This window comes from Orbicella franksi, chromosome 4 (genome assembly GCF_964199315.1).
Source record: "Orbicella franksi chromosome 4, jaOrbFran1.1, whole genome shotgun sequence".
NCBI classification, from domain to species: domain Eukaryota; kingdom Metazoa; phylum Cnidaria; class Anthozoa; order Scleractinia; family Merulinidae; genus Orbicella; species Orbicella franksi.
In genome coordinates, this window is record NC_138148.1 from 3,900,484 (window position 1) to 3,928,456 (window position 27,973).

The 27,973-nt window shown below is 40.8% G+C and overlaps 4 protein-coding genes across 5 annotated transcripts; 1 reads left to right on the forward strand and 3 right to left on the reverse strand.

Moving 5' to 3' along the window:
* Nucleotides 1-36: 36 nt before the first annotated feature.
* LOC145486010 (TWiK family of potassium channels protein 7-like) lies at nucleotides 37-6,212 on the reverse strand. Its single transcript, XM_081464704.1, has 4 exons — nucleotides 5,603-6,212; nucleotides 2,297-2,414; nucleotides 1,208-1,458; nucleotides 37-458 (listed from the first exon to the last, which is right to left on the reverse strand). The coding sequence occupies exons 1-4, from the start codon at nucleotides 5,937-5,939 to the stop codon at nucleotides 271-273; spliced, it is 894 nt and encodes a 297-aa protein (XP_081320830.1). The 5' UTR covers nucleotides 5,940-6,212; the 3' UTR covers nucleotides 37-270.
* On the forward strand, nucleotides 2,372-4,616 carry LOC145486009 (melanocortin receptor 4-like). Its single transcript, XM_081464703.1, has one exon. It carries the CDS (start codon nucleotides 3,610-3,612, stop codon nucleotides 4,549-4,551), a length of 942 nt encoding a protein of 313 aa, XP_081320829.1. The 5' UTR covers nucleotides 2,372-3,609; the 3' UTR covers nucleotides 4,552-4,616.
* Nucleotides 6,213-6,437: 225 nt separating the features above from the next.
* LOC145486005 (GTP-binding protein 2-like) lies at nucleotides 6,438-14,519 on the reverse strand. Its single transcript, XM_081464698.1, has 11 exons — nucleotides 13,400-14,519; nucleotides 13,296-13,322; nucleotides 12,408-12,704; nucleotides 11,845-12,042; nucleotides 11,300-11,474; nucleotides 10,969-11,185; nucleotides 10,343-10,478; nucleotides 10,057-10,115; nucleotides 9,423-9,594; nucleotides 8,574-8,735; nucleotides 6,438-7,699 (listed from the first exon to the last, which is right to left on the reverse strand). Exons 1-11 carry the CDS (start codon nucleotides 13,487-13,489, stop codon nucleotides 7,538-7,540), a joined length of 1,695 nt encoding a protein of 564 aa, XP_081320824.1. The 5' UTR covers nucleotides 13,490-14,519; the 3' UTR covers nucleotides 6,438-7,537.
* A 149-nt stretch (nucleotides 14,520-14,668) lies between these two features.
* Nucleotides 14,669-27,924, reverse strand: LOC145485998 (uncharacterized). Of its 2 annotated transcripts, XM_081464688.1 has the most exons (4): nucleotides 27,818-27,924; nucleotides 27,554-27,616; nucleotides 20,632-20,700; nucleotides 14,669-18,300 (listed from the first exon to the last, which is right to left on the reverse strand). In XM_081464688.1, exons 1-4 carry the CDS (start codon nucleotides 27,860-27,862, stop codon nucleotides 16,345-16,347), a joined length of 2,133 nt encoding a protein of 710 aa, XP_081320814.1. In that variant the 5' UTR covers nucleotides 27,863-27,924; the 3' UTR covers nucleotides 14,669-16,344. The 2 variants fall into 2 exon arrangements, with proteins under 2 accessions (XP_081320814.1, XP_081320815.1); XM_081464689.1 differs by lacking the exons at nucleotides 27,554-27,616; nucleotides 27,818-27,924 and adding an exon at nucleotides 20,868-21,124.
* Nucleotides 27,925-27,973: the final 49 nt, after the last annotated feature.

Below are 27,973 nucleotides of genomic sequence, written 5' to 3' on the forward strand. Positions count from 1 at the left end.
GCCCGCAGGCTAGTGTATTGTCATCATTATGTGCTGTCACGGTTTTACAAAATTGAATAAGTGTTTTGATTCCATATGTTTCCAGCTTCTTGTCTGTTGTTCTTTCATGCTGTTTCACCTGTTGGTTGTACGTATTAAGCATCTTCCACCGTGGTGTCACGCGAGAATACGCGCAAAACAAATAGATCGACCAAGTGGACGAGTCAACCTTGACGGAGATCAAGGTAGGACAAATTTCGAGTCACACAGAATCGCCGGCGGAATGAGTTCTCAGCGGTCTTTCTTGTCCTTGTGCCCATTTTCAACCAATCCAACCATTTGCTTGATTTTGTCCAAACGTTTTGTAATCTCTTCCTCTATGGCACTAAATAACATGATAACCAGGACAAGACCCACAATAATGTACCCGCCAAAGAACACCGTGTGGTGCATATTCCGAGGCACATAATCGCCGAGACCTGAGGAAAAAGGACACGGAACGTTACGTGCTGTCGCTAGTGAAAATGTTGGAGCAATGTTTTTCATAAAATTATTTTTTGTGTGCTAACACTACAACCTCATATTGGTTGTTTTTTTCGCTGTTACTGAATGTTCGTTTTGTTTTTTGCTTTAAAAAGTATTTTGCCATTTATTTTGTCCCTGCTCTGGAAATGCCCAGTAGTCCTCCTTTATCTTATTTCACAGTTAAACGTGATAGTTTTTGTCAAAAAATTATTTTCCTCTGCAAACACCCTGCAACTTTTCTTGCATGTCTCCCGTGACATTGCTCATACAAACCAGGCTCGTAGCCGGTCACTATAGGTGTTTATTTTGGGGAAAAGAAGACTGGATACAAGGGTGGATTATCTGCTGCCTATTACCGTAACTCCCCACGCGCTCCACTCGATCCACTCGATCCAGACCGTTTTCTTCTTCAAACAAATATCCAATCTGACCCGTAAATAGCGACTGCAGTGGCGGATCTAGGGAAGGGGCCCGGGGGGGCGCCTTCTCCCCCCCCCCCCGCCCTATTTTGGGTGAAAAAAGAAGAAATGACTGAAGGAAGACAAGCCGGCAGGGTAAGTAAAACAAACCCCCACCCCCCACCCCCGCACCCTCCTCCTAGCTCAAAGGCTGGATCCGCCACTGGACTGGGTACGAGTCTGCATCTAACCTCGCAATAACGACAGGTTAAATTTCGTACACCGCAACTTTTTGAAATGCTTACCTATTGTCGTTAAAGTCACAAAATAGTAGTAGAACGATTCAAACAACGACCACTCTTCCCACAACGAGAATAACACGGCACCAGCCGCTAAATATGTCGTAACCATGCTAAATACGTTCTTGAGAGTGAGATGAAACTCTTGGTTGTCGTTTATCGTTTGAAACTGTGACGAATCTTCATCTTTCTTCTCTTTTGCTGCTTCGTGTTGTCTTTTCCGCCGCAAATTTGCGGAGTGCAAGAATTGAAGGACGCTGAAAATAAAAACAGAATACTTTTTCCGTGTTTACATAGCCTCATCTAAACACGAGGAGGAGTCGGAGAATTCGAGACATTTATGTAGTGCTTACATACTCTCATCTAAACACATCTATCGACCAATGAGAGCGCGCGCGTAGTAGTTCAGTTATTTCATGAAATAACATAGTTCTTAGTAAGATCCCAACTGCAAACCGAAATGTAAGAGAGTTCAATTTTCGGTAACTACAGCCGTAAGATCGACTATTATAACACTAGACTAGGCGAGAGTTGACATCTGCCTGGCAGACGAGAAAATTTTTCGTCGAGTTTTGTGACAATTTGAACAAGTTCAAATTTATTGCGAGAGCACGAGAACCGATGACAGCGAAGGAGAGTTGACAAGAAATTTTAATTAATAATTAACTGTGGATGATTTCTGCCTTTTAACGGCAACTTATCGGCTGAGGCCGCCTCCACGCTATTCTGGAGAAATTTGAAAACCAAAGGAGCTTTCGCTCTGAAAATGCATCAAATGTTTCCGTCCACATTACGCCGGAGAAATTTGAAAACACAACAATCGCTGGTCATTTTGGATTTGTGTTTGAGGAAAACTCGGGCAGGGAAACCACGTGATTATCGTAACGTCATCGCTTCCAAAATGTTTCCCGTCCAAACTACAACGCAAAGACTGTGTTTTCAAATTCCTCCGGTTTGAAGAGCGCTTTCGAAAAGCTCTGTTTTCGTGACGGTCCGAGACGGATTAGTGCGGACGGTAACGGCTACGGTAGGCCTAACCGTAGAAATTAAGCTGCGTTTTCAAATTTCTCCGGCATATCAGCCCGGCTGACTCACCCTGTGATGAGAGATACTAGACTGGAAGCAACGACATTAAACAGCGGTATTCCAAGGAACCCATACATGACACAAAGGATACGTCCACACGTGGACACTGGAACAATGCTACCATAACCTGGAGAAATACACAGGTAATCTGATCATAAATTATGGAATTAAAAATGCATTAAATATGATTAGTGGTGCGTGGTAGGTCAAAATACGTCATGTCATGTAGACCGCAAAATTGGAGGAATCCGCGAATAATCTGTTTTTTTTGTTGTTGTTTTTTAGTTTTCATTCTACGATAACTAGTTCAATTGTCCGACAGACCGGTAAATTACTTTCGAAAGTTGATTCAGTTAATTTGTTGCACTAGGTCCAGCAAATTGTGAACGTGTCTTGGGATATCGGGTCCTACCAGCGAAATTTCTGAACTAGCAAACTAATGAAAAGGACACTGTCAAATCTTCAGTGACAAAATAGATGGTCAGGGCTGACGTGGCACTCGTCTCTAAATATTGTAATTTACTTATTATTTCATAACTTGCGAAGCAGGAGCTTTTGGTGGAAACTTGGGCACGCGAGTGGAAAACTGAACACACGAGCAAAGGAAACAGCGCGCGTTGCTGCGAGCAAAAGATAGCGAGAAGAAGGCAAGGCGAAAACATCGCCGGCTTTTCCAACTTCCTTCCCCTCCACTGTCTCTCACTAGTTTTGTTTGTTTGTTATTGTTTTCGTCTTCAATTAATAACCATTAATTGCTACGTTTTGCTCTGAAAGTGAAAACTTTGCCAGAGTTGCTTTATTCTAAATTGCCGCTGCCTCTAAAGCGATCAGTGCAAATTTTTCCACACAAATCTGCTGGATACAGTGTATGTTACAGACGGGAAGAAATAACGTTTCGCTCCACCTGTTTCTTAGCTTTGTTATTCTAAGTGTTTCATTAAATGATTAATGACTGACAACTATCCTTTCCTTTCAGCCTGCGTCCAACTGAACAAACAGTTCCTAGCTTTGCAATTCACGGCCAGTCAGTTTGTTGTATGTATAGAAAGCCTAAAAGAAAGCCTATAAGTGTCTGGTTATCTAACGAGGGAAACCCGATTCTTTTTCCTTGCTAGACAATTTAATGCTTTAAGACAGGCCATCTGCACATTTTAATATCGTTTTACGGTTTTACACTATTTACCGTATGTGACACATTTTTTGGAATACGTCAGCTTCGATATTATTTCGGTGGCTTTTTATAATTAACTTCAGTGCGTGACGAAGTAAACAACTTGCACGAACACTGCACAGCGCATAGTCTGGCTGCATTTTGCAGATTAATGGCGATGACAAACTTCACTAGAGATGAAAACCACCAGCAAACATTTCAACAAGTGTATTGCTTGCAAGCTTCGACAGGAAACATACACAACCAGCTGACGATTTTTTCCGTGATAATCCTTCTCCTGTCCATTACAGCATTTCTTGGAAACGCTTTGATCCTGGTCGCCCTTCGCAGGGAGTCGTCCCTTCATCCGCCATCGAAGGTCTTGTATTGCAGCCTGGCAACAACTGATTTCTTTGTTGGTCTTATTTCAGAGCCTCTGTATGCTACATATTTGATTTCTGTGGTGACCAAACGGTGGAACATTTGTCCCTATGCATTCACCTCAGCTTTCATCGCAGGATATCTTTTGGGTTCAGTGTCGTTTTTGACAATGACTGCTATAAGCGTGGACAGACTTCTCGCCCTGCTATTGAGACTCAGATACAGACAAGTTGTAACATTGAAAAGGATGTATGCGACTGTCGTTATCATTTGGGTTGTCTCCATTGCCGCTGCAGCAATGTACTTTTGGAATTATCTCATCACGTTATTGTACAGTTACATATTTATACCCCTCTGCTTAGCGACCTCGATATTCTCTTACACAAAGATCTATTGTAAGCTCCGTTATCTTCAAAACCCAATTCAACCAGAGCAACCGAACCAAGCAGTTCCCGCGCCGAACGTAGCGCGATACAGAAAAGCAGTGTCTAGTAGTCTTTGGATACAGTCAACTTTAATTATTTGTTATTTACCATTTGTTTTGGATGGCATCGTAGGACGACTGTTGTCGCCTCAAAATGAAGTTTCCTCATCGGAGCTCCTCGTTAAGGTCTATACGATCACTTTAGTTTACTTAAACTCGTCACTAAACCCGATTCTTTACTGTTGGAAAATTAGAGAACTTAGAGAAGCTGTGAAGGTTACAGTCAGACAAGTAGTTTGCTGTTTGTAGAAATTATAGTTACTTATATTTTATTAAAGCTCTCTTATATTAAGAATGGTCCTTTTTAGACTCCCATCTTGAGATATATAGATATATTTGTGTTTTTTATGGAAAGAGCAACGACATTGCAATTTGGATGTAACAAAGAACTTGTTAAGTGCCATTAAAGTGAATTTCACAACCATTTCAAATTAACCTCAAAATTATCCTGAACAACTGAATACAAATGCCGTTAAACCTCTATACCTGCCGGGGGAGTATCTTTTACATGAATGCCGATTTACATGACAAAAAATTTGGCACGGTTCGATCCCATAGAAATGGTTTGCGTACGAAAAATAGCATCGTAGTTCTTCTATTAAAAAAAACGGACTTATAATCCATTCTTCTTGAGTTGAAATTTGAGTTGAATTTGAGTTGAATATGAACGATAAAAACACACTAGTGGGACAGTCTGTCTTTTCATGAGTTTTGGGAGGGGAGGGGAGGAGAGGTATTTTAGAGGGGATTAGTGGAGGATTTACGGTACCCTAGCTCGAAAATGGAAACACTTTTGGCATCGTAATTTTTCTGTATAATTCCAGCAAACTTGTCTCTGTTAAAGCTGAGGAACCAAAAGTAATTGCTCGAGTGCTCTTTCAAGCTCTAATCCGTCCCCAACCCCTCTATTTTGTGATCGCAATTAGCAAAAGTATTAACCGCGGAGGATTTGAAAAAAGCCCGAACGCAAGCGGGTGGCCGCTCTCAAACGCTAGAACAAAAATAACTCGCAGCAAAAAATTAACGTCTATGGACAGACTATCAAGTTCGTGTTCCCGACCTGCAAGCAAGCTCTCTCTGGGGGAGGGTGAAAGTAAAGGTAGTTCTCCCTTCCCTCATCCCCGCGGAAAGTTTCCCAGAAAATAATTTTAAAAAAATAGTTGCATTTAATTATAAAAAAACCCAATAAAATTCAGCCCTAACAATAGCGAATGATATAGAACTCTAACAGTAAGACCTGCAGGCTTATCAAGTATGAATCGAGTATTTCATTGAACAAAGTTAAAAATCTGTTTCTTACCAATTGTGGTGAAGATTGTGCAAGAAAATAACCATGAATCAGCCAAGCTCCACGCAGCTGTATTCGAACTCTCGAACATGAAATTCTTCTCGTATGAATCCAGTTTGTTTCTCGCTTGTGTCGACCACTGGTCGAATTCCAGACTGTTTTGATTCCACAGCTCTTTCAGAAGGTTTTCCCTCGAGTCTTCAAGCTGGCCGTCGTTCGTGAATGAAGCGCTATTCACAGCTTCAAGCTTCCTGAAAACGAGCGCTCCTAACAGCCCGTAAATGATTAAAATCCCAACTAAAACGGCATTATACGTGATGTTCGCTCTAATTTCCGCCAAATTCTTCATGGCTACCTTAAAGCTTGTTCCGAGTTTACATCTATAGCAAGATTCTGTGTGTCGGCGCGGTTTTAGTTTCGCCCCGGGAGTTTCGCTTTCCACCTTTTTCGAAATGGTCGCTATTCAATAATGCAGTTAATAATTTATGGCTAACCGCTGTGTAAACAGTTAAAAAGGAATGGTCCTGATCGAAACAAACCGTACTTGATTTCTCACTTCGGATCGCTGCAAAACAATCGATCGCGGAGCTGCCATCCTGAATCGTTTGGTCACGAAATAGTGAGAGTAGTAGTTAGTAGTTGTCAACTTTCGAAAACAATCCTTCGATTTCTCTACACCCACAACAGCCTGTACTTTGGTAAAAAAACATAATCGTCAAACCAGACTCGATATGTCTCGGCACTGGACATGTTTTTTCCATCCTTGATAAGAGAGTCTACCCATGCAAAAGTACCCAGCCATAGTTTACCCATGCAAAAGTTTACAGCCTGAATCGAGCCATGCTCTGTTAACATAAAAGAAAGAAGCAATTTAAGGCAACCCAAATTTAATTCTTCTGGTAAAGCCAGTTCGGCATCAATGGATTCTTAAAACTTCCGTATAAAGACTTCGGCCAGAGTCGATACTTAATTAGTTTATATATTTACAGGAAAATTAAAACTTGTTAAAACCACCAAATTGTGTGTATACATGGTAAAAATTTAAAACCATCGTCGGGTTGCTGCAAGGTACTTATTAATTTTTCTGGTACCAGCTGATATTTCAGCTTATCCAACACAATCCACCTAATAACCATTACGTAACCCCACGTTATTTGTATGCCACTGAGTTCTATGAATGTTGTTCCACGGCTTGCTCTAGTAAGTAGGGGTCTTATAAAATCGGAAAATATTTGCAGTCTACAAAAACCTCTGTAATGACCATAAGTTACTGATTTCCAACACTCTTTACGAACGTTCTTTAAAATGCAACTCATTCACACCAACCATTCACACTGGTCTGAAAATTACAGAAAAAAAAAGCCCCCACTCCCATCCCCTCCAGTTGTCATTAAGTTTAGTAACTTCCAATTCAGTCAGTCAGGTTCGGTGAAACGTCTCTACGCACGAAATATTTTTGCAGCTTTCAGACAAATGCAATATTTGGTATGACTGGGCAATACAGTATAAGTGAACTGTAAGTTAAAGTCTCTTCTTGATGACCAGCGTTTTTAGCAGTCTTGTCCTTAGTTTCCACAAGGTCAAACCACTTCTCTTAGGGTTTGCTTTGCAAGTGAGCCTTGCTAGTCATTCCAACACCCATGCATAAAATATCTTTGCCACTCCTGCTTTAAAAAATACTTAAAACTTCCTCCAAACGAGATCTTAACCGCGCGCGATTTCATTCCCTCGACCAGATGTCACTTCAGATAACCAGCGAGGAGCCTAGGCACTGTCTGTCCAAAACGCAAACATTTTCCTTCAACGAAACCAACAGAACGAGGACTGGTAATCGCTCCCACCATCCTTTGTGCATATCAGTCCTATCTATCGGTGTCATTTTCACTCAACCAAATCAACAGAGCGAGGACTGGTAACCACTCCCATGATCCTTTGTGTGTATCAGTGCTATCTATCAGTGTCATGACTGTATTTAATCACACTCTGGACCTGCCCAACTCCCTTAGTATGCCCCTCCCTAAAGAAGATCCTTGATCCTGGGCGAATGTACTCAGGTTGTTTGATGAATCTGAATCGAACTTTTGCTCTCTGGCCAGTCCTCAAGGACTCCTGAAAAACAACAGCTGAGCGTTAAACTATGGGTCAGTTCTCAGATGCAATGTTGCTAGGTCAAATTGTATGAAAGGTTAATTCATGTATGTTGTATGGTGTACCATCAGTTAATGGAGGAAATTGGTTAAGATGCACTGGTAAACATCAAAGAAGCAAACAAACAGGCTAAAATTGATGTTGGTAGGTCCTTGACCCTGCTCATCTTTTGTTTTATGCTCACTGACTATGCATGAATTACATAATTGTAAATTCTATTGCTTAGTTGTATGAGCACATATAACCCACCTTTTGTATTTTGCCAGGTTTTGTGCAGGGTCAATCCCCAAAATAGTCAACAAAAACATACAACAAAGAACTTTGCCAGGTTTCATAACCATTCTGTCTATTAAGTACAGGTGTACATTGCGGATTTCCCCCAACATTTTGTCAAGCTGCCCTGACATTTTACTGGAATCCATTATTCTCCTTAGTGGAGGGAGACCAATTGAGAGTAAAGTTACAACACAGTGAATCTGGCTAGAGCTCAATCCTAGACTACAGGTGCAATCAAACCGCTACTAATGGCCACCTCTCTACAATGGAATGGTTTTTTTGTCGCGGCGGATGACACATACATTCACTCACTAACGCATGTCCCAACTGCCACAATAAACTCTTGATAATGGGTATTAATCAGTGACTGATGAACAGTGTATACAAAACCCGATTTCCTTCTCTACAACGGCCACTTTCCTCTGTCCCCAAGGTGGCTATCGTGGAGAGGTGTGACTGCTTGATTCTATTCTAGAGTTCAAGCCATAGCCATATGGCAACCACTACCAGTGTTACTGAAAAATTTGTTTATTAAGATTTGCTGGCACTTCTTCTATACCTTGTTCATCTCCTCAATAACTGCTGTCTGAATAACATTTCCTATGTACACAGTTGCCTGGAAACGCTTGCTTATTGATGTAGTATGGAACAGAAGAAACACATCTGCCCAGAATCCCAAGCAGGAGCGAGGTTTTTGAACTGGATCTGTGAGAACCATGCCCTGTAACAAATGTAAACAAGATAAAGTACCGGTAAACACAAATAATGGTTCCCAAAAATTCTCTCTGTAATAACCACCCTTTCAAGGTACCTAAAAGTCTACAATTCCAGTTTCTGTAGCAATAAATCTGTTGTCACTACTCCCATAGAGAAGGCAGGTTACCTTCTAGCATTACTATTTGTAGACTTGTTGATATTTTTTTTTATCAACAACAATCTGGGGATATCAACTCATATGCCAATTGTAGACAAGTGTTTTGCCTACTGAGACTATACATGACAGTTATAGGGGCTCTGACTACCAACCGTCATCGAACTCTGACACACCAACTGCTTAACCACAGGTTGTATAATAAAGAGTATTGACACTATAAGAGTGAACCTTTGAGCCAATTGACTTGCATGCCTGGGTTGTTCCAAAGGTGGATAATGCTATCCATTGGATAAATCACTATTTGGCGGATAGCGTAGTTTGTTTTGTGGACACTTAACCACTGGACAGTGATTTATCCAATGGAGAGCATTATCCAGTCTTTGAACAACTGGGGCCAGGTGTGGTGAGACAACACAGTGCTCAGATTGACCTGCACAGCTAATCGCCAGTGAAGCAAATAACTTTCAAATGCTTTCAATTGGCTTGTAAAACATTTTTACCACACGCAAATACTAGAGATTGGCTCTATCTTACTCGTCTTAGTAAACTCCTATCAATTCCACTGATAGCCACAGAGGCAGCTTGGCCTGCGCGGACCACACGGCAAGCAGCTCGGTTTCTCTTCACTGATGTCACAGTCACTGGCCGAAAGTGTCCGTCAATAGAGGGACCTAAGAGCAGTTGATCTCCTTCACGAAGAACACCCCTGAAGAAACAAAATAGCCATGATCACCAACAATTTACTTTTGGCAGCTCAAGAAATGTAGCGCAAGGGGAACTGATAGGCATAACGTTCAATATTACATTCAGATGAGAAAGTAGACTTCATAATTTATTTGTCTAATCAGTCTATTCTATGTCAATGCCTTGAATGTCACTTTTGCTATGGGGTGCTTATTAGAATAGGGGCACTTATTAGATGTAAAAAACACAGCACTCAAGGGAGAGCACTTGTTAGATGAGTTCACTTATTGGAAGGAGGGCACTAAACAGTAACTACAGCTGAACTTTCACTAGCAGCCACATCTTTACATGCATGACGGCCACAATTTTATGCCACAACCCTACACATTCTTTCAAGGTTTTGAAAACTATGACCTTTTAGTCAAGTGCATTGTCTCTGTGAGCTACACTCTAATATGAGAGCAATAATAGTATCACTGCTCACCTCTCCAAAGTGCCACCAACAACGGGACCAGTACCTGGAACATTGAATATTTCATCAACCTGCAACACACACATCATACACAAAATTGTTATTAAATTCAGTACACACAGCAATGTAACAATGTTGTTTATACTAAATAACGATAATACAAACAGATTATACTCGTCTGATGGCTATAGAGATTGGTGAAATATGCCTGAATACTCTTCTAGCTGCAAAGTCTAAGGATGTCAAAACAAATGAATGCTCTCGGCAAGTCTACAAGAGCTGGGAAACACGTACTTACCTGATATTCGGTACATTCTTGAGCTAGTTTCTCCTGATCCAAGGGTGATCGAGCTGGAGGCACAAGATTCAAGAATTTCCGGACAAGATTCAGATTCTCTCCTGTTACACAGGACACAGTGAACACCGGTGTTACCCTGAAGTTGAAAGAAGAAAAAGATATTATCTCAGTCAGCAATAAAATATGATCAAGAGCAAACCTCCCATTACACGTAGCTGACACCTTTAGGATGTAACCAGAAAAAGTGAGGAGTCTGTTTGTCAAAGGCTGAAAATGTTGCATAACATTTTATGTATGTGGGACTATGACAAAGTGTCTGATTATGCTGCTTAGTGGGTGTGGTCTGATAGCGGATGATTGTTGGTATTTATATGTTTCTAGATTTATTCAATGTCTCATGAGTCAAAAAAAGGGAGCAGAGAGCAAAGTTCTTAAGCAGCTGAGACGTTTTCCACAGTGTTTTTCTCTCCTTGGGAAAAAACAGTAGTAAATAACATTTTTTAAGCCCAGTAGATCTTGGGTTTAAAGGATTGTAATAAAAGAGCGATCATCTGGTAAAGAGATAATGACTGGATTATTTAAATTAAGGAAGTGATGGAAATGTGACAATTCAAGTGTGAACTTACTGATTAGAGGTGAAGTTAGTAGCAGCAACTATCACATCATCTTCTGTTCTGACAACAACTGGTACTTTATTACAGCCAGGAGATTTTAGAAGTCGATCAAGTACTCTCAGGGTTCGTTCTACCATTGCTGGTAAACAGATGTCTGTCTTGTTTACTATGACGAAGGTTGGTACTTTCAGAGCCATGGCCAGGCCTAAATGTTCTTTAGTAGTTCCCACTAAACATGAAGAAGAAACATCAAGTCAGCACTTTTAGAAACCCATGTAAAAGAGATGCTACATGTATTCTTTGAAAGACAGGTGTAGATCAGTTGAACATGTGCATCTCTTACCAATACCAGCATTTGCGGCAATTACCAACATAGCAAAATCTGGGGAATGGCCAGTTAAACCAAATATTGTTGTTCTCAGGTACTTGTGGTGTCCAGCAAGATCGATAAAAGTTATCAGCTTAGATGACTGTTCACAAATGTCCTCTGCTGTCCGCGATTCACTGTAGTTGATAACCTGGACAAAAACACCATGATAAGTACATACAACACAATAAAATTTCTATATATGAAGGCTTTAAGTAATTTCTAGCCTAGCCTGAGATAACTTATGATTCTATCATCTACTGTTACTTAAATAATACTTCAAATGAATAAACAGACAGATTCCATTATAATATAGCATTTTAAATATTACGTACACACAATCTGGTAATCTGATATTAAGATTATATTTTGTACAAAATAGTTATTAGATAACATTGCAATATAATCATTAGCCCCAAGATGAAAATCTTACTTGCCAAACTCGCCTTACATAGCAATTGACAACCTCATAGCGACAATGTAGAGCTTACTATCGATAGCCTTTTGATTTATGTGCATACCTCTCCTTTGCTGTTAAATCCCAGTATTTCATGGCTGATACTCGATGTTCTTCCAGTTTGAATTTCATGCAGATGTCTGAAAAGGTTCAACCTTGCCCGTCCACGACCATTGTCCAATTCATCATGGGTCAAGACGCCCAGTAATGTGCTCTTTCCAGCGTCAACATTTCCCAGCACTGCAAGTCTTATGTCAATGAACTGAAAATACATTGACAAAATACAATTGTCAAGGGAAGCCAATGACACCCAAATTGTCATTCTGTTAAGTGTAACTCCTCAGTTTCAGTAGTTGTTAATCTGGCTGGCCACAGCATGCACCTTGCAAACTTATATACGTATAATCTGTTATTATTTGCGTCTTGGAACAGAATGTTCAAGATCACTAACTTAAACCACTGTACAGAAATATCCTGTAGATCTACAGATGACCCTATCCCATACCCACATGTGCCTTTGGCGACCAAATGAGGTCTCTCCACCCTTCTCTCTTGTAAATGGTCATCCTATATTAAGTAGCTTGCCTGTAATTGTGAACTACCTGATAACCACAAAATCTTACTCACTTGTTGATCATCTGGCACGCGCCGGACAAGGACTTCTGCCACCTGCCTACTGGGACCATTAAAGATATTTTCCACCACATGGCGTCGCAGCAAGGTAGTGTGAGCTCCTAATTTTGATGCCATGACATTGAGTGTACTGAGGGAAGAGTCCAGCTCTTCTCTTGTGAGACCAACAAACATGCCGTTGTCCTCCACACCAATCTCGTAAATTGCTTCTCCTTCACCTTCCTGAAGACGCCACTTCATTTGTGTGACTAAGTGCTCAAGGCGAGAAGGAGAAGGGTTTACAAGCTTCAGCTGTCACAGTAATGTTAGACATTAGTAATGACCAGGGTTGTTATTACGTTTTGAGACACCTGTTACCTTAGTCTTAACACCATAACAACTGTCCTGGGTAAATTCTCCATCTTCCAACACAACTACGTCAGCTAATTTCACCCAAGGAAGAAAAATATTCGATATACCTTATTTCATGAAATGATTCCAAATTCACAGAAAAAAATTAAGTTCATCTCAACGGGACTAACTTGTCGTCGGGGCAGAAGTTTATAATAAGCCTGAATAAATTTCAGGTCTCGTACAGACGAAAGATGCCACGAAGACAAAACTAACACTAAATTATAATCTTGCATTTTACAAACAAGATGGCGACATATGCTTAAGCTCAATGTTCAACTCAGTAACCATTTCCAGAAAGAGAATAATCGCTTTAGCCTGACATATGTTTCTCGTATCCTCGCAGCGATAAACAGGATTAAAAATTATGTCTGGAAAAGTCGGTTATGTTTACGAACATAATTTTTCCCGCGCAAGTTACAGAAGGGGCCTGCTTTTCAGTTCGAAAACTGCAAATTACCAACAACACCAGAGCCTTAAAGAAAACCGTACCTTATATTCCACATTTCCTTCTTCGACCTGCACAAGATCAGAAAGCACACGTTTACTTAACGGACAGAAATGCGGGTAAAATGGGCGCAAAACTCACTGTTTACCTCGGGAGGCAGGCACTCTGGCATAGATGCCCGGGTAGTTTGGGTCCCACTTCCTGATGGTGTTTCAAACAAATGGATAAAGGATTCCATTTTCGAAGTAAAGTCACTGTTAACAAACTAAATTCATAGTTCGAAACCATCAGGAATCATCTGCAGATCTTGCTAGGGCAACATTTTCGTTTTGGCGAATCGAGCCACTTTCTTTGTTGATATTTTAGTCCGGCTGGCTCATGACACCACCAACCTGCGGTATTTCATCAGAAAAGGACCCGGATATACTCCATTCAGTGACGTCACAAGGGTAAGTGGAAAATCAACGAATGGCTTGAAAGCTAACTTGGACATGTTAGATCTTGAGAAACCAATCAAACAATCAACAAAAATATTCTTTTGTCGTCATCTTTGCATATTCTTTCTAAATTTCTGCTTCCATGGCACCACAAAATATGATATTTCATCAGAAAACTTTCAGCGTCAACAATAGAAAATTATATCACAAATGGGTGGGTGATAAATTTAGTGCAACAAAACTGAAGCCAGTAGTATAAAGGTACAGTACTTCTAAGAATTATTTTCCATTCTACTTGGCCTCTAGGACCAGCTGAACATTTCTTGCGGTAATGCTTAATCCTGAGTGAGATTCTGATGTATGTCATGTTTCAGGTGTTTAAGATGGAGCTTCGCCGAATACTAAAGAACGGAACCGAAACCTAGCTACGGTCTAGTACAGTCTGTTTTCGACTTAGTTATCACCCTTCCATTAATCCCCGGTCCACAACGAAGCTAAAAGACATTGGCATAGAGTTTGCTTGATGGAAGCAACCCCCAAAAGCTTGTCCGCAAGGGATTAGGCGCTGTGTCCCACAAGAAAAATTTCTCCGAAGATCATTTTTTCTTTTTTTTTTTCTTTTATCCCATATTGACCAAGTCTGTTCGGTATGGCTGGATATCAGCCTCATTCTGTTTTTGTTGTTTTTTTTTATGGACGTTGACTTCTTCTCGGTCCATAAACAAGCAAAAAACCTCTTGGCCAATATCCAGTCACCTTGACCTCACGCTTGGTCAATAACCCATATCAGAACCCATATATCAGCTAAAAAGTTATAAATAGTAATAACTCAGGGCTAAAATAAATTCAGTTACATAGTGGACGTTTCGGGTCTGGCCCTTCCTCGGTGCTAAGTTTAGCTTTGTTCAAAAATAAACTTAGCACTAAGTAAGGGCTAAACCCGCAACGTCTGCAATATAATTGAATTTATTTTGGCACTGAATTATTACTATTTATAACTTTTGAACTGTTTACTGTGCCACGCAGCCACGGATCATTTTGGATTACCATTCACATATCAGCTAGTTCGGCAATCAAACGGCATAAGGCGGGGATGAGGGAATGGGGTACATAGAAATATAACACATCATTCAAAGACTGGAAATTCTTTACTTGCACTTTCTTTTATTGAACACAATACTGATCCAGAGAAGTTGTAAACATAAAATCGTTAATTTCAGCGAAACCAAAAAGCCAACGGTTAAAACGCCTACGTAAAACGGAATAGCCAGCAGCAGGTGTGTGCGTTGTCCAAGTTTAATTCCACAGTTTCGCTTACTTTCTAGTAACCTTTAAAATGAACAAGTTCAAACGAACGAGATGCGTCAGTAAGCTCAAGAATACTGATCAAATCGTACTACAAATTTGTCAAAGAATTAAAAAGGAGCGGGAAAACACTTATGTGGCAAAGGCGGGAAAACGTAACTGATGAAAATGCGCTGAAAATAAGAGAGAGTAGTTGCTTTTAGACCTGATTGGCTGATGAGGGTGACATACGTCGACAGGGTTGGAGTACTTACAGCTCTAAGGGCCTGATTACATGACGAATTCCAGCCCGGACTGAAATATTAGCCTCGGCGCCAAATATGAAATTGTGTGCGAAAAGTCTCCAGAGAATCAAAATGGCGCCGAGAACACGAATCGTGAAAATAGGCGCATTGCTTCTGTCATAGTTTGACCTTTTGTTGGCGCTCAATTTTTAACTTTTTGGGATAGTAACACCCTACAATGATGATGGAACTGAAACGAAACCTCTCTCTTAGCCAGAAAGACGTACTTGCATATAAAGAAAATATGTCCTCGAGCTTGCCGAGTTCATGGCCTCCCTGACAGCCTCGTGCTGTTTAGCCTTGTCACGATGTTCTTATATTCCATCTGAGCTTTAAAATTAGAGGGATTCTCTATTTTATCGCCTTTATTCCACTGAGATAGCTTCTACTTCGTAGCGGTAACCATCTTATTTCCTGCTTTTCAGCCCGGGCTGAAATTCCGTTTTGATTACATGGGATTTTTTCAGACTTTTTAGCCCGTTTGCCCGGGCTGAATCCTTCTCCATGTAATCGCCAATTTGATTTCATGAAAATTTGTTTCAGAAGCCGGCCTGAAATTTCAGCCCGGCTAACCAGGCTGAAATTTCAGCCCGGGCTGAAATTCGCCATGTAATCAGTCCCTAAAATAACTCAAAGCACTTCCAAAGTGTGAAAACTGAAAAGCTACGTCCTGCAACAGCTGCAAAAACGTCCATGATAATTTTTAAAGAAAACAATATCTCAATCTCAAACCATATCAGCATACCTGATTCATACTTTACTAGCCTTTCCTGCCATTCCGTTAGTTGGGCGCAACCTCGATCTCAGAACCCTTTCCCTCACTTGGGAGTGGGGGAAAGGGTTCTGGGATTCAGGTTGAGTTCGGCGTAACGAGAAAAAGCGGCGAGGGGAATATAGGGGAGGGGTTCCTTGGCTCGCTTCCCCCATTTTTCTCTCTAGACGTATTTTTGCGCTGCTCCCCAAACAACCTGACGACTGGAATAGACTATTGTAAGTACTAAACTAACAAAGATCCCGCTATCATCGAATTAATTTGAAGAAAAGGAAAACTTGTTTATCAAAATGTGTCAGTTACTTTCAGTGACAACAGCAAGTTTGTTCTTCAGAACCCGTTCACGCTTCATCCTACGCATAAAAGAGTCCATTGCTTTACGACAACACCTCCAAACATAATCCCTGTCTGATGGCGAAGTACGATAAACCTGGAAAACAATGTCTTTGATTATTTCCACCCTGTTAGGATCCACTCGATCTTTTCCTCTCGCTCCTGCAATATTCTTCCCCTCTAGTTCATCTAGGGTAAACATTTCGCGCATCAACCGCACAGCAAAGTTCATTGTAGATGTGGACTTTGCTTGTAATGCGATAATATTGTCACGCGATATGGGGAAGTTTAAATCATTTGGCAAGGTATTTTCAGATATTTTCGCCATTTTGTGTTGCATTGCACGTCCTTGAGCTGTAGACTTGCCAGTGCCTGAAGGGGTTGTCTGCTTGGCAGTTTCAGCACTTGGTTCCATCACGACGTCGGTATCTCCCTGGTTTTCCTCCAAGGTGTCGTCTTCTGTCAAACTAGCATTTAAATTAGTGTTCATCGTGGAGGAAGTCGATGTTTCCATTGCCGAAGGGTTAGACTGAGGCGCATTGGTATCGGTATTTGACTGATTTTCAATCGTGATGGCATTTGACTGGTTTCCTTGATTCAGCCGGTTTCCTGCCAAAGTTGAATTTGACTTATTTCCTATTGTGGCAGGATTTGATTGTTTGCCTGTCATACTAGAAGGCAACTGGTTTCCCCTCATAGCAGCACTTGACTGGTTTCCTGTCATGGCGGGATTCAGCTCGCTTTCCATTTTCATCACATTTATTCCAGCACTTGATCTAGCTCCTAACAATGCCATAATCTGATCCATCTTGTGCTCCATCCTCACTAACACAGGCAGTATCAGTCCCAGTTTGTCATCTTGAAGAGCACTAAGTAAGCTCATGGTGGAAGACTGAGAGGCTGTCAAGGAAGACGGAACACCATGCTGAAGAGGAGTTTGCAGTGTGCTGTTTAACACTGGTGAAGGAAAGAAATTGGGAGGCATTGTGAATTGGAGAAATGGTGCTGAAGGTGGGTTACTCTCAAACGTTCCATGATGTGGAGTGGGGTTAGCTACTACTTGTGGAGACTGGAGTACTGTCTGTTGAGGCTGATGTGCTGCTTGTTGAGGCTTAAACATCGTGTATGAAGGGTGTATCACTGTTTGTGGTAGCTGAAGTGATGTTTGTGGAGCCTGAAGCACAGTTTGGGGAGAATTAAGCACAGTTTGTGGAGGCTGCAGAATTGCTTGTGAAGGATAAAGCGCTGTGTGTAGAGGCTGAGGCATTGTTGGTGGTGGCTGGTATACACTTTGTGGGAGCTGAGATACTGTTTGTAATGGTTGAGGCACTGTCTGTGGCAGCAGAGGGGTTGTTTGTGGAGGCTGCAGTCCTGTTTGCAAAGGCTGAGGTGCTCCTTGTAAGGGCTGAGGGACTGCTTCTGGCAGCTGGGGTGTTGCTTGTTGACGCTGGATTAATATGAGTGAAGGTGGAAGTGCCAGTGAAGGCTGAGGCACTGTTTGTGATGGCTGAAGTGTTGTTTGGGGCTGCTGCTCTGTTTGAGGAAGCTGATGTGCTGAAAGGTGAGGCATGGTTTGTGGAAGCTGGGGTGCTGCCTTAGTAGGCTGCAGTGCTGATTGCAAAGGTTCAGGCACTGTTTGTGGAGGCCGCAGTAAAGTAGCAGGAGTGTGAGATGCTCCATCTGGAGGCTGCAGTGCTGATTGCAAAGGCACAGGCACTGATTGTGGAGGTTGATGTGCTGTTTGTGGAGGCTGCAGTACTGACTGCAAAGGCTCATGCACACCTGCTTCTCCAGGAGGCTGCATTACTGTTTGTGGAGGCTGCAATGCCACTTCTGTAGGCTGTATTGTTGATTGTGGTGGCTGAGATTCTAGCTGTGGAGGTAACTGCTGGGTAGAAGGTTCCATTGTTGTGGGAGCCTAAAAAATGTTTTAATGTAGATGAGGTGTAAATCTTACCGCAAAACTTAGAAGGAGTTAGCAGTGGGCTAAGTAGCTTTAAGGGGGGTTCAATTTCTTTTGCCCGAAAAATTAGGCATCATGCAAAAAGCATAATTTTAGACTATAATAGGTAATGAATCAGAGTGCAATGAACTTGACATCAGTGTTAATTTCCAGCTTTGGAAACTGTTCCTGACAATAAACTGCAGGGGGCAAGCAATCCCTGTCCCCCCCCCCCCCCCCCCACCACCCACCCACACACACACACCAAATTCCTCCTATACTAATAATTCTGGTAGTGGACAATTTTCTCCTTTTCACCCATCCCTAACAAAACCAGTGCATTTACATGTCATATCACAACTTCTTTCACTTCCATTACCATGGCCACCGAAGAAAATTTAAGAGGGTCATGCAGAATTGCTAACCAGGGAGCCTCGATGAGGTGCAAAGGATATTTTGCAGTACGAAATTGACAATATTTGAGTAACTGCTGTGATTTTTCAAAAGATTGATATTTTTTGGATTTGTCCTTTATGAGATATTTGGGCATTAATACATTCACAGTGGTGCAGTGGCCTCACTGTTAATTTAAGTTTAAGTTTAAGTTTAGTTTAAGTTTTATTAGTAATATTTTGCCACAGGTACAAAAACAAGTTTGCTTCCATCCAGGATAAGCAGTCCAGGTTGGAGCCCTAGTCAGGAACATTGTGTTGTGTTCTTGGGCAAGACACTAAACTTTCACAGCACCTCTTTCTAGCCGGGTGCATAAATGGGTACTGATGAATTTAATGCTGGGAGTAACCAGTGGTGGACAAGCATCCCATGTAGGGAGAGTAGAAAAACTCTCAGTCACTTTTAATACTACTGAAACCAGAAATAAGCTCTGGCCTGATGGGCCACTTGTGCTACTAGTAATGCAGAGGTAAACAAAGCAAAATTAAAAAAAATATTTTAAGGGTGCTACTAGTAATGCAGAGATAAACAAAGCAACATTTAAAAAAAAAAAATTTAAAGAAGAAGAAAAGAAATCTACTGGGAAATAAATCCCAAGAGCTATACTGAAAAATTACTGATACATCCCATATTTGCACTGTTAAAAAGCCCTGTAGTTTGAAAAACTTGTATCCTGTTTTATTTAACTTTGGCCATTTGGGCTATGCAAACATGGGTATGGACGAAAAAATCTCTAAATTTCTGAAAAGCTTTGAACCAGGGTAAAAGACCAGCAGTTTTCCAGATTTTACTTTTACTAGAAAAATTGGAGACATTAAAAGCTGAGATTGGACAATAAATCTGTAATTAGTATAGGTAGGCATTACATGAATGTGAGTGCAATCACGGATTTATGTACTACGAGTGGGTGCACCCTAAAAGATACTTTGACAGCTTAAAATAGTGGCGTTTCATCATCAACACCCTAAGCGAGACCAGAATCCTTGATTTATATCGGCCTTAACGAGATGATGAGCATCTGCGACCTTTTCATATAGGAGCCTGGGATATTCACTCTCATATATATTCTACAGTTTTACCTGTAGATGTTTTAATTCTTGAAATCCAGTGAACTCTGCATTCATGGATACCTAATGGCTAACCTACTCGAGGGTTTCTTCTAGAGTCGGGGGGTGGGGTGGGGGAGGCTGGAATATCTTTTTGCTTCAATCCTGTTTGAGACCTGACCACTTACTTAGTACATAATTTTGCTTTCAAAATATAAGGACTTATCCTACAAATTCTTTAGTCACTGATATTAGATTAAAGCCTATTTCGCTTGAAAATTCTCCAAATAAATAAAACCATCAACACCTCTCCCTCTTATGCTGTACTATGCTACCCATCCGCCAAAAAGTTTTCTTAGCTATGAGGTATTCATTGAATTTGATGGATAACAAAAGTTTAGTCAAGGATTATCTACGATATAAAAGAATTTCCTCACGATTTTCATGCACAAAGCACTAGCGCTAGTTTGACGACAACTGAAAGCATTTTTAACGACGCGACTGCAGAACCGTCACAAAATTATTCCGGCGCCATATTAAAATGGCGGGCAAAGTGCAAAAACAAGTCGCCATTGTGAGTACAATATCATACCAGTACCTTTTTTTGGAGTAATTACTTTAAATCAAGAAGTTGTTAGTTAAACACAACGTCAGGATTGCCCGAATCGTTGTGAGATGCGGTCAAAAACACGTGTGAAAACAACACATCTTCACCGCGATGCGATCGCAGCCATCGTTTGCCACAAAACCGCGTTCGATTCAATACTCGGCAAAATTACTACTTACATCTAAAAATTGAAGGACATACCTGTGCAACTGTTTTTCTTGGTCTCCCTTTTCTCACTTTCCCTTTTCTTTTACATCCTACAGTTTGATCCTGGGGAGATATGAGAGGAAATTAAGCGTAATTCGTAACAACCCTTCTTCGTTTGCACTGCGACCTTGTCTGTTCATATTACCCTTTCATAGTGAAATTCGATCCCATTTCGATCTTCAAAAAAAAACAATTGAATTGTGTTTACGAGCAATGAAGAAATACTTTACCGTGTTTTCCTGTTCTATTTCTTCAAGTTCTTCATGGACAGCTGAGTCCGACATTGCATAAAAATTGCGACCGTACGCAGTGTTCATAAACTGGCAGATTGATCGAACAACGCGTTCGAGTTTCGTTGCTGAGACTGACTTGCAGTGAGTGACAGGCGACGGTCGCTAATTAGCCAATCACATTGCTTCATTTTGTGCGGCTCGTTCGAATTCTGAACTTGTATTTATTCAACTGAGTCAAACCTCTTTCGGCAGCAAAATACGATATTTGAGCGGCTCTTCTGAGCACTTTTGGCTTTTCCGTTTTGGCTTCGCGCGCGAGAAAAATTGAAATATTGGACAGCACGCAAATAGGGGGAGGGTACATTCGCCCTTCCTGTTATGTACGGACGGACTATTACTTTTATGAACGGGGGGTGGGGGGGGGGGGGGTGCTGGACAATTTCCAAAAAAAAATTTCCCGCACATCAAAAACTGCTGAAAAAAATTTTGAAAAAAAGAAACAAAAACAAAAAAATCGAAGAGGTACTTTCTACAATCCAGGTTCTGTCAATGACCGACTTTAAAAATAATTCTTGCACCAGCTGTGCCACGTGCACAGCCAAGAGGTGAGAAAATAAAATTCTTTTCACTCGTTCTCCAAAATACGCAGAACTTAGTAATTTCACATTGTTGATGTGTAGAGGACGGCAAAGAAATGTACGAAGACTTATAACGGAACGCACGTGCACGGCCATTTTGTTCTACTCAGGAAACCTTTTGTTTGGTGGCGTTCTCGTTGCCGTTGCCGTCGTGGTTTGCTTTGTCATAGAAGTCGTTTAAGCATTTTGCAATGAACCCCCCTGTACTATGAGGATGCCTTAAAATAAGCGGACAAGGACGTCTTAAGCTTTCTTAAGCGGACACCTCAATTTTAAAAGCGAACACTGACGAGGATCCCTTGCGTGTCCAAACACTGAAAGAGACAGGGTGTAGCGTGCGTTTTCCATGGAGCACGCGCCAAAGACAAAGTTTAGCGAGTGCCAAAGGTGCTAGCAAGGTTCAGGGGCATGCCCCACAAGAAATTTATATTTTTAGGAGCTCGGAAATGCCATTTCCCATGTCTTTAAGGGAAAAGGTTCACAAATCAATACATAAAGTAATGTTGAGTATTTGGTAACTTAATTAATATGTTTGTTTATGTGTCAACCTTTGGGACAATATAATTGTAGTGGTTTTAATAACAGAGACAAGAGGCTGTCAAACCAGCCGATTTCATTATTAAAGATGCTTGCATCAATAACTATATTGTTTCCTGGATTTCCGGAGGTACGCACATGCGTTACGCCCGTACGCACGGAGTATCTCCGGAAATGCAGAAAAAAACGTATTTTTATTGACGAAAAGGGTCTTTAAATATTTAATCTGCTGGTTTGATAGTCTCTAGTCTCTCTTATTATGTCGAGGTTGGTAGTGAACTAACTAGCGGATGAAAATCACTCGTTTCTTGTCGCGCGCTTGAAGCGAACCAGAGAGGGTTGAAAAAGCGCACTAAACTTAAAGAAGACTTTTGACATTCAGTTTTTTTGTTCACTCAGGCTAAAGAGACTAGTCAAGCGCGGTACCACCAGTCACTGATTCACAGGCTCTGCTTTTTCCATTATTAAATTGACAAAACAAAATACAACGTTCACATAAATATTCCAAGACACACAGTCACTCAAACTTCCTTTTAGTAACGACAAAGAGTTGCAGATCTGCTGGTCTGTACGTTCATTTGGTATGATCTGGATCAGGATCGGTGATCCAAGATCACTCGGATCATGGTGCATCAGAGAAACCGATGAATCTGAATAGAATGGATTTACTGGTTCCTTCGATGCACTATGATCTGAGTGATCTTGGATCACTGATCCTGATCCAGATCGCCCCAAAGAAACGCGCACTTGAAATTTTGATTTTTTTTTTTCATCCAAACCGTAACTATGGTTTCCCTTTTTCATGACAACAACTGACAACAGTAATTTTAGAACAACAATAACTTAAAGAACAAAAATGTCCACACCTGTGTTTATCAACTTAAAAGTAACATAAATATTGTTTTACACGCTGTAAATGGAAATATAACGAGTTATAACAGAAGCAAATTATACACTTCAGGTTATAATAAAAGAGCTATAGAGAGGGTATTACAGAAAGATCTTCCAATACGTAGACCAAACAATTTCACAGTCAAGTTCGCGTTAGCAATCGTCTAAATCTGCTTTTAAATTAATCTTAACCAGTCTTGTTACATTACTTGCGAAACTTTTTATCTCATTTGGTACAAATTTCGGACAACAATTTCGGACATTTTTCTGAAACATAGCTTATAAAGTGGCTGAAACATTAGGTGTGAAAATGATAGTTTTCCTGCAGTCTCAAGTTTTACGAATACACCGACGAGAAAATATCACAAATTCTACCAACCCGTTACGTATGTCAAGCAGTGTCTCAACTAGAGCAGAAATTCCGGCATAAAGGAAACTAAGAGCGTTGGAGGTACTTCAAAGTTTTATACTGTACTGAAAATATTTCGGACGCTTAAAAATTTCGGACGGTTTTATTTTTGGACACTTTTTATGTCCGAAATTAAAATCGTTCGAAATTTTTGCAAGTGATGTATTCCTTTTTACAATCACTTTATCGTCACTCTTTTAGTGTTTTTCTCTCTTATAAACCCATTTGTTTTGACGCTCGGTTCCCTTTGATTATTTTGTACACCGAAAAAAGGCAAGAAATCACGACGTAGATTCCTGGTTCTGAATCACAATTGGGCGTTGCATCTTACGCAAAAACGAATCCATCGCTTTGTGGCAATACCTCCACAGCAGTTCTTTGTCTGATGGCGATGTTCGATAAATCGTGAACACGATTTCTTTGATTATTGCAATCCTGGCAGGATCTACTCTGTCTTTACCTCGGACTCCAGAAATGTTTCTTCCAATTAGCTCCTCTCGCGTGAACAATTCGCGCAACAGTCGCACGGCAAAATTCATCGTAGAAGTGGACTTGGCTTGCAAGGCAATGAGCTCGTCGCGCGATATTGGCAAGTTTAGATCATCTGGCAAGGTTTGTTCAGTTATCTTGGCCATTTCAAGCCGAATGCGTTGACTGGCCGTCATTCCAGGGAGTGAATTTGAGAGAACAAATGATGACAGTGATGTAAGGGCTTTAAGTTGGCTTCCCATCGCGGTGTCTCCATCTCCCTGGTTTTTCAACGTGGTGTCATTCGAGCTGGTATTTGATTGGCTTTCCATCGTTGAGGCACTCGACTGGACTGCTATCGCCGCAGTGTTAGACTGAGGTGCAAGCGCGTTGTTATTTGACGGGGTTGCTGTTGAGGTAACATTTGACTGATTAGTGCTTACAACATTTGTGTTTGTCTGGTTATTCATGGTTGCATTTCTCTGGGTTCCCCTCGTAGGGGAATTTAACTGGTTTCCTATAATGTCAGCATTCTGATGGATGTGATTGGCTGCCGCCGTGGAATATGACTGGTTTCCCATTGCTGTTGCATTTGACTGGTTTCCAACTGTTGTGGCAGCTGATTGGCATCTCACTGTTGTGGCATTAGACTGGCTTCCTGCTGTTGTGGCATTTGATTGGTTTCCAATTTCGAGCCCAGTCATTCCAGTATTTGATTTAGATCCCATCATTGCCATAAGCTGATCAATCTTGTGCTCCATCCTCACTAACATGGGTAGTATCAGTCCCAGTTTGTCATCTTGAAGAGCACTAAGTAAGCTCATGGTGGAAGACTGGGAGGCTGTCAAAGAAGGCTGAACACCATGCTGCAGAGGAGTTTGCAGTGTGCTGTTTAACATTGGTGAAGGAAAGAAATTGGGAGGCACTGCGAATTGGACACTTGATGGATGTGAAGAACCCTCAATAGAACCATGATGTGAAAGGGAAGGTGCTGTTTGTGTAGGCTGAGGTACTGCATGTGCTGGCTGAGGAAATGTATGTGGAGGGTGAGGTACTGTATGTGCAGGCTGAGGTATTGAATGTGGAGGGTGAGGAACTGTTGGTGGTACAGTACGTGGAGTCTGAGTCATCATATTTGGAAGCAGCTGTACTGCATGCAGAGGCTGTGGCACTACATGTGAAGGCTGTGGCACTGTTTGTAGTGGTTGAGGCACTTTACATGGAGGCTGTGGTAGCGAGTGTGTAGGATGAGGCACTCCTTGTGGAGGAACAGGGGGTTCACCACTTGCCTGTTGACAGTAACAAGGTACAATGTAATCATTTTCTTAGGTGTCATGGCACATAATTTAGAGAGGGGACTGGCTCCCACTGTTATTAAAAGCCTCAGCCTCTCCTTTATCAAGAGAAAATTGGCCAATTTTAATTGTGACTGCTGCTCCTGGATGTTCCTACTCCAGCTAAGTTGCATTCCTAAGACATAGACATAGACATACTTTATTTAACGTGGACAAGTACACACTTAACTGTTCGCTAGTTTCCAGGTGTTCCATGATTTAAATTAAGTAATGTACAACATTATAGGAGCTTAAAAAAAAGGTATTTACATCAAGCTGAGAGATTGAGAGACAACAGACTAAGACCTTGTAGTTGTTTAGCTGCTCAACAGATACTTCAGGGTTTGTTTGCATGTTGAAATTTCATTCTCAATTGCAGCCTCCAAATGCTCAGCAAATAGTCAGCCACAATCAGATACAAAACCACATTTACAGGTTTAACACAAGAGATGGGTTTATAGCAAAGGATTTGCCTCTGTTATTTTTAGTCAAAGCCAAAACATTTTGTGGCGTATGACTGTTTTACTAAATGTTTTTGTTGATATTTGTTAGGAGAGACAAGAATTGTACTGCCCTAAATGATTGATCTGAAAACCTAAAATTAGTCTGCAAGCAACTAGGCTCACCTTAAGGCTTAAGAATACCTAAATTTCATTATATAACAGTGAAGTCGTTCCTTGATCTCTGGAATGATCCCCCACATGCAACAGGGAGACCCTGAACTGGTTCCAAGTAATTTAGAATTTTTTAATTGTCTTCTAATTTCTGCAAGGTTGAACCAAATTGTAGCTATACTATTAAAAACCTCTCACATTCTGCACAACAAACTGTAGTAAGTAAAGCATAAGAAAAAATATGTCGAGCTGACTAATTTGATTGAAGTTGATATAACAGCCAATATTATAATGGTCAATTTTGTAAAAAATTATAGGCCCATGACTTTCTTTGTGATTACTACTAGTCATATGACTTAATCACTTCTTTACAGTTTACAGTAATATATTAAAAATCTATTCTGAATTATGCAACAATATCATCCTATATGTACACATTGCAGACCTACTTTCTTCTTGTTGGCCTGGGCAAGGGAAGGGGGAGCTGAGGGTAAGAGGTAAATTTAGCCATTTTGCATGATAACTCAGTTTGGTTTCTCTAAATAACTGGTAAAAAAAATTATGCTGAAAAAAATCAACTGATAGAAGAAAATCAAACTTACCAACAAATCTTCTATTGTCCCATTCTGTTTTCGCTTTTTAGACTTGAGGAGAGATAGAGAAAAAAAGTTAAACTATACTTGTACAAACTACAAAGTTATGCAGGCTCAATGAGAATGACAGTCCTTTTATCGACTATCATTCAAGTTTAGGAAATGGAGGACGAAAGTACAGTGAACTGTGAAAAATCACTCAACGTGCAAACAGAAACTTCCATGAATTTTGTCCAGCTTCACATTTGATTAGATAGGGCATCACTTGCCAAGAGATGCTTAAGTCAGTATAAGAGCATTCAAGAGTTTTAGACCATTATAGATAAAGGCTAAAAGTTTGAGTTCTGGGCTCTTTCATTCTCCTTTGGTTCAGTCCCTGGGGGTGCTACTAAACTGAACTCGAGAAGAACTGTGCCATAAGTCAACAAGTTAACCCTCTCTCCCACCTAGCCCCGAAAATTTCATCAGACGTTCATCACTGTATATCTTTTTTAAAACATCTTGCAGCATTTTTGGCATGCCCATAGGATGCATGAAAATACAAATCAATTTCAGCAAGTTTGCAAAACTAGATTTTTAAAACTCTGTTATTTTAAAAATGTGTTCCACTGTATTTGTACTCTATGAAACTGTAAGTTGGATAACAATAGAATTGTGATAATGTAAGCTCCCAAATAACTGAGACAACTTTGGCAGCCCTGCAAAGTGTTTTCAATTTATTTTTTGCTATAATTTCTTTCTATATTTACACAGATGCAAATGTCGACAGGTTGGGAGAAAGAAGGGAGGATGCCCAATATATTAACTATTTTTTACAAATGGTTTATTCGCTAGCCATACAGCAACGCATACAAAAACAAACGCTTCCTTGCTTGATAAGAACACTGACAGCGGTAAGAGGATGTTCGCTGAGCAAAGATTTATTAGGCGAGAAGAAAAACAATGTGCGCGCCATTTTAAAAACAAGTGAAGCGTTCGCCAAGGAAATTTTTCCGCAGGTTTTCTTCCACTGCTGTGTCTAGGATCAGTTTATCTGTCGTTCATTTGAAGAACAGCTTTGAAAACTACTTTGTATGAAAAAAAAAACCGAGTCAAGGAACCGCGAAAGTTTGAAGCGCGTCCAGGTCCAGGCTTTTTACCGCGACCTGGTCGCAGCCATTGTTGTAAACAAGTTCAAATGCAAGCTTATGCCTTTTTACCTTTCTGATAACTTTCGTTGGCGTTCTTTTCTTTCCGCGTCCACGTCTTTTAACTGTTTTCTCCTAATAAAATAACAACAAAGCAGTTGATATCAAAGTCATGGAACAAAATGAACTTGATTACGCACCAAACCTGAGCTCGAAGAGCGAAGTCCTTCCAAACATGTAGACAGTTCCAAGCTGACGATGATCGAATTATCTTATTTATAAAGCAAAGTAAGACTGGAAAAGCTTTTCTTGTTTTCCTGAAGCAATAACTCTTACCGTTATTTCAGATAGTACCGCTTGATTGTCGCCTTTGTCAGACATTCTGATTCAACTGTATTAATAAATTCGAATGATGACTTCTTGCAAGTTGACGGACGCGGTCGTTTTGCCAACCTCAAAGGTCGGACGCTCTTGACCACCAGTGGCCAATCA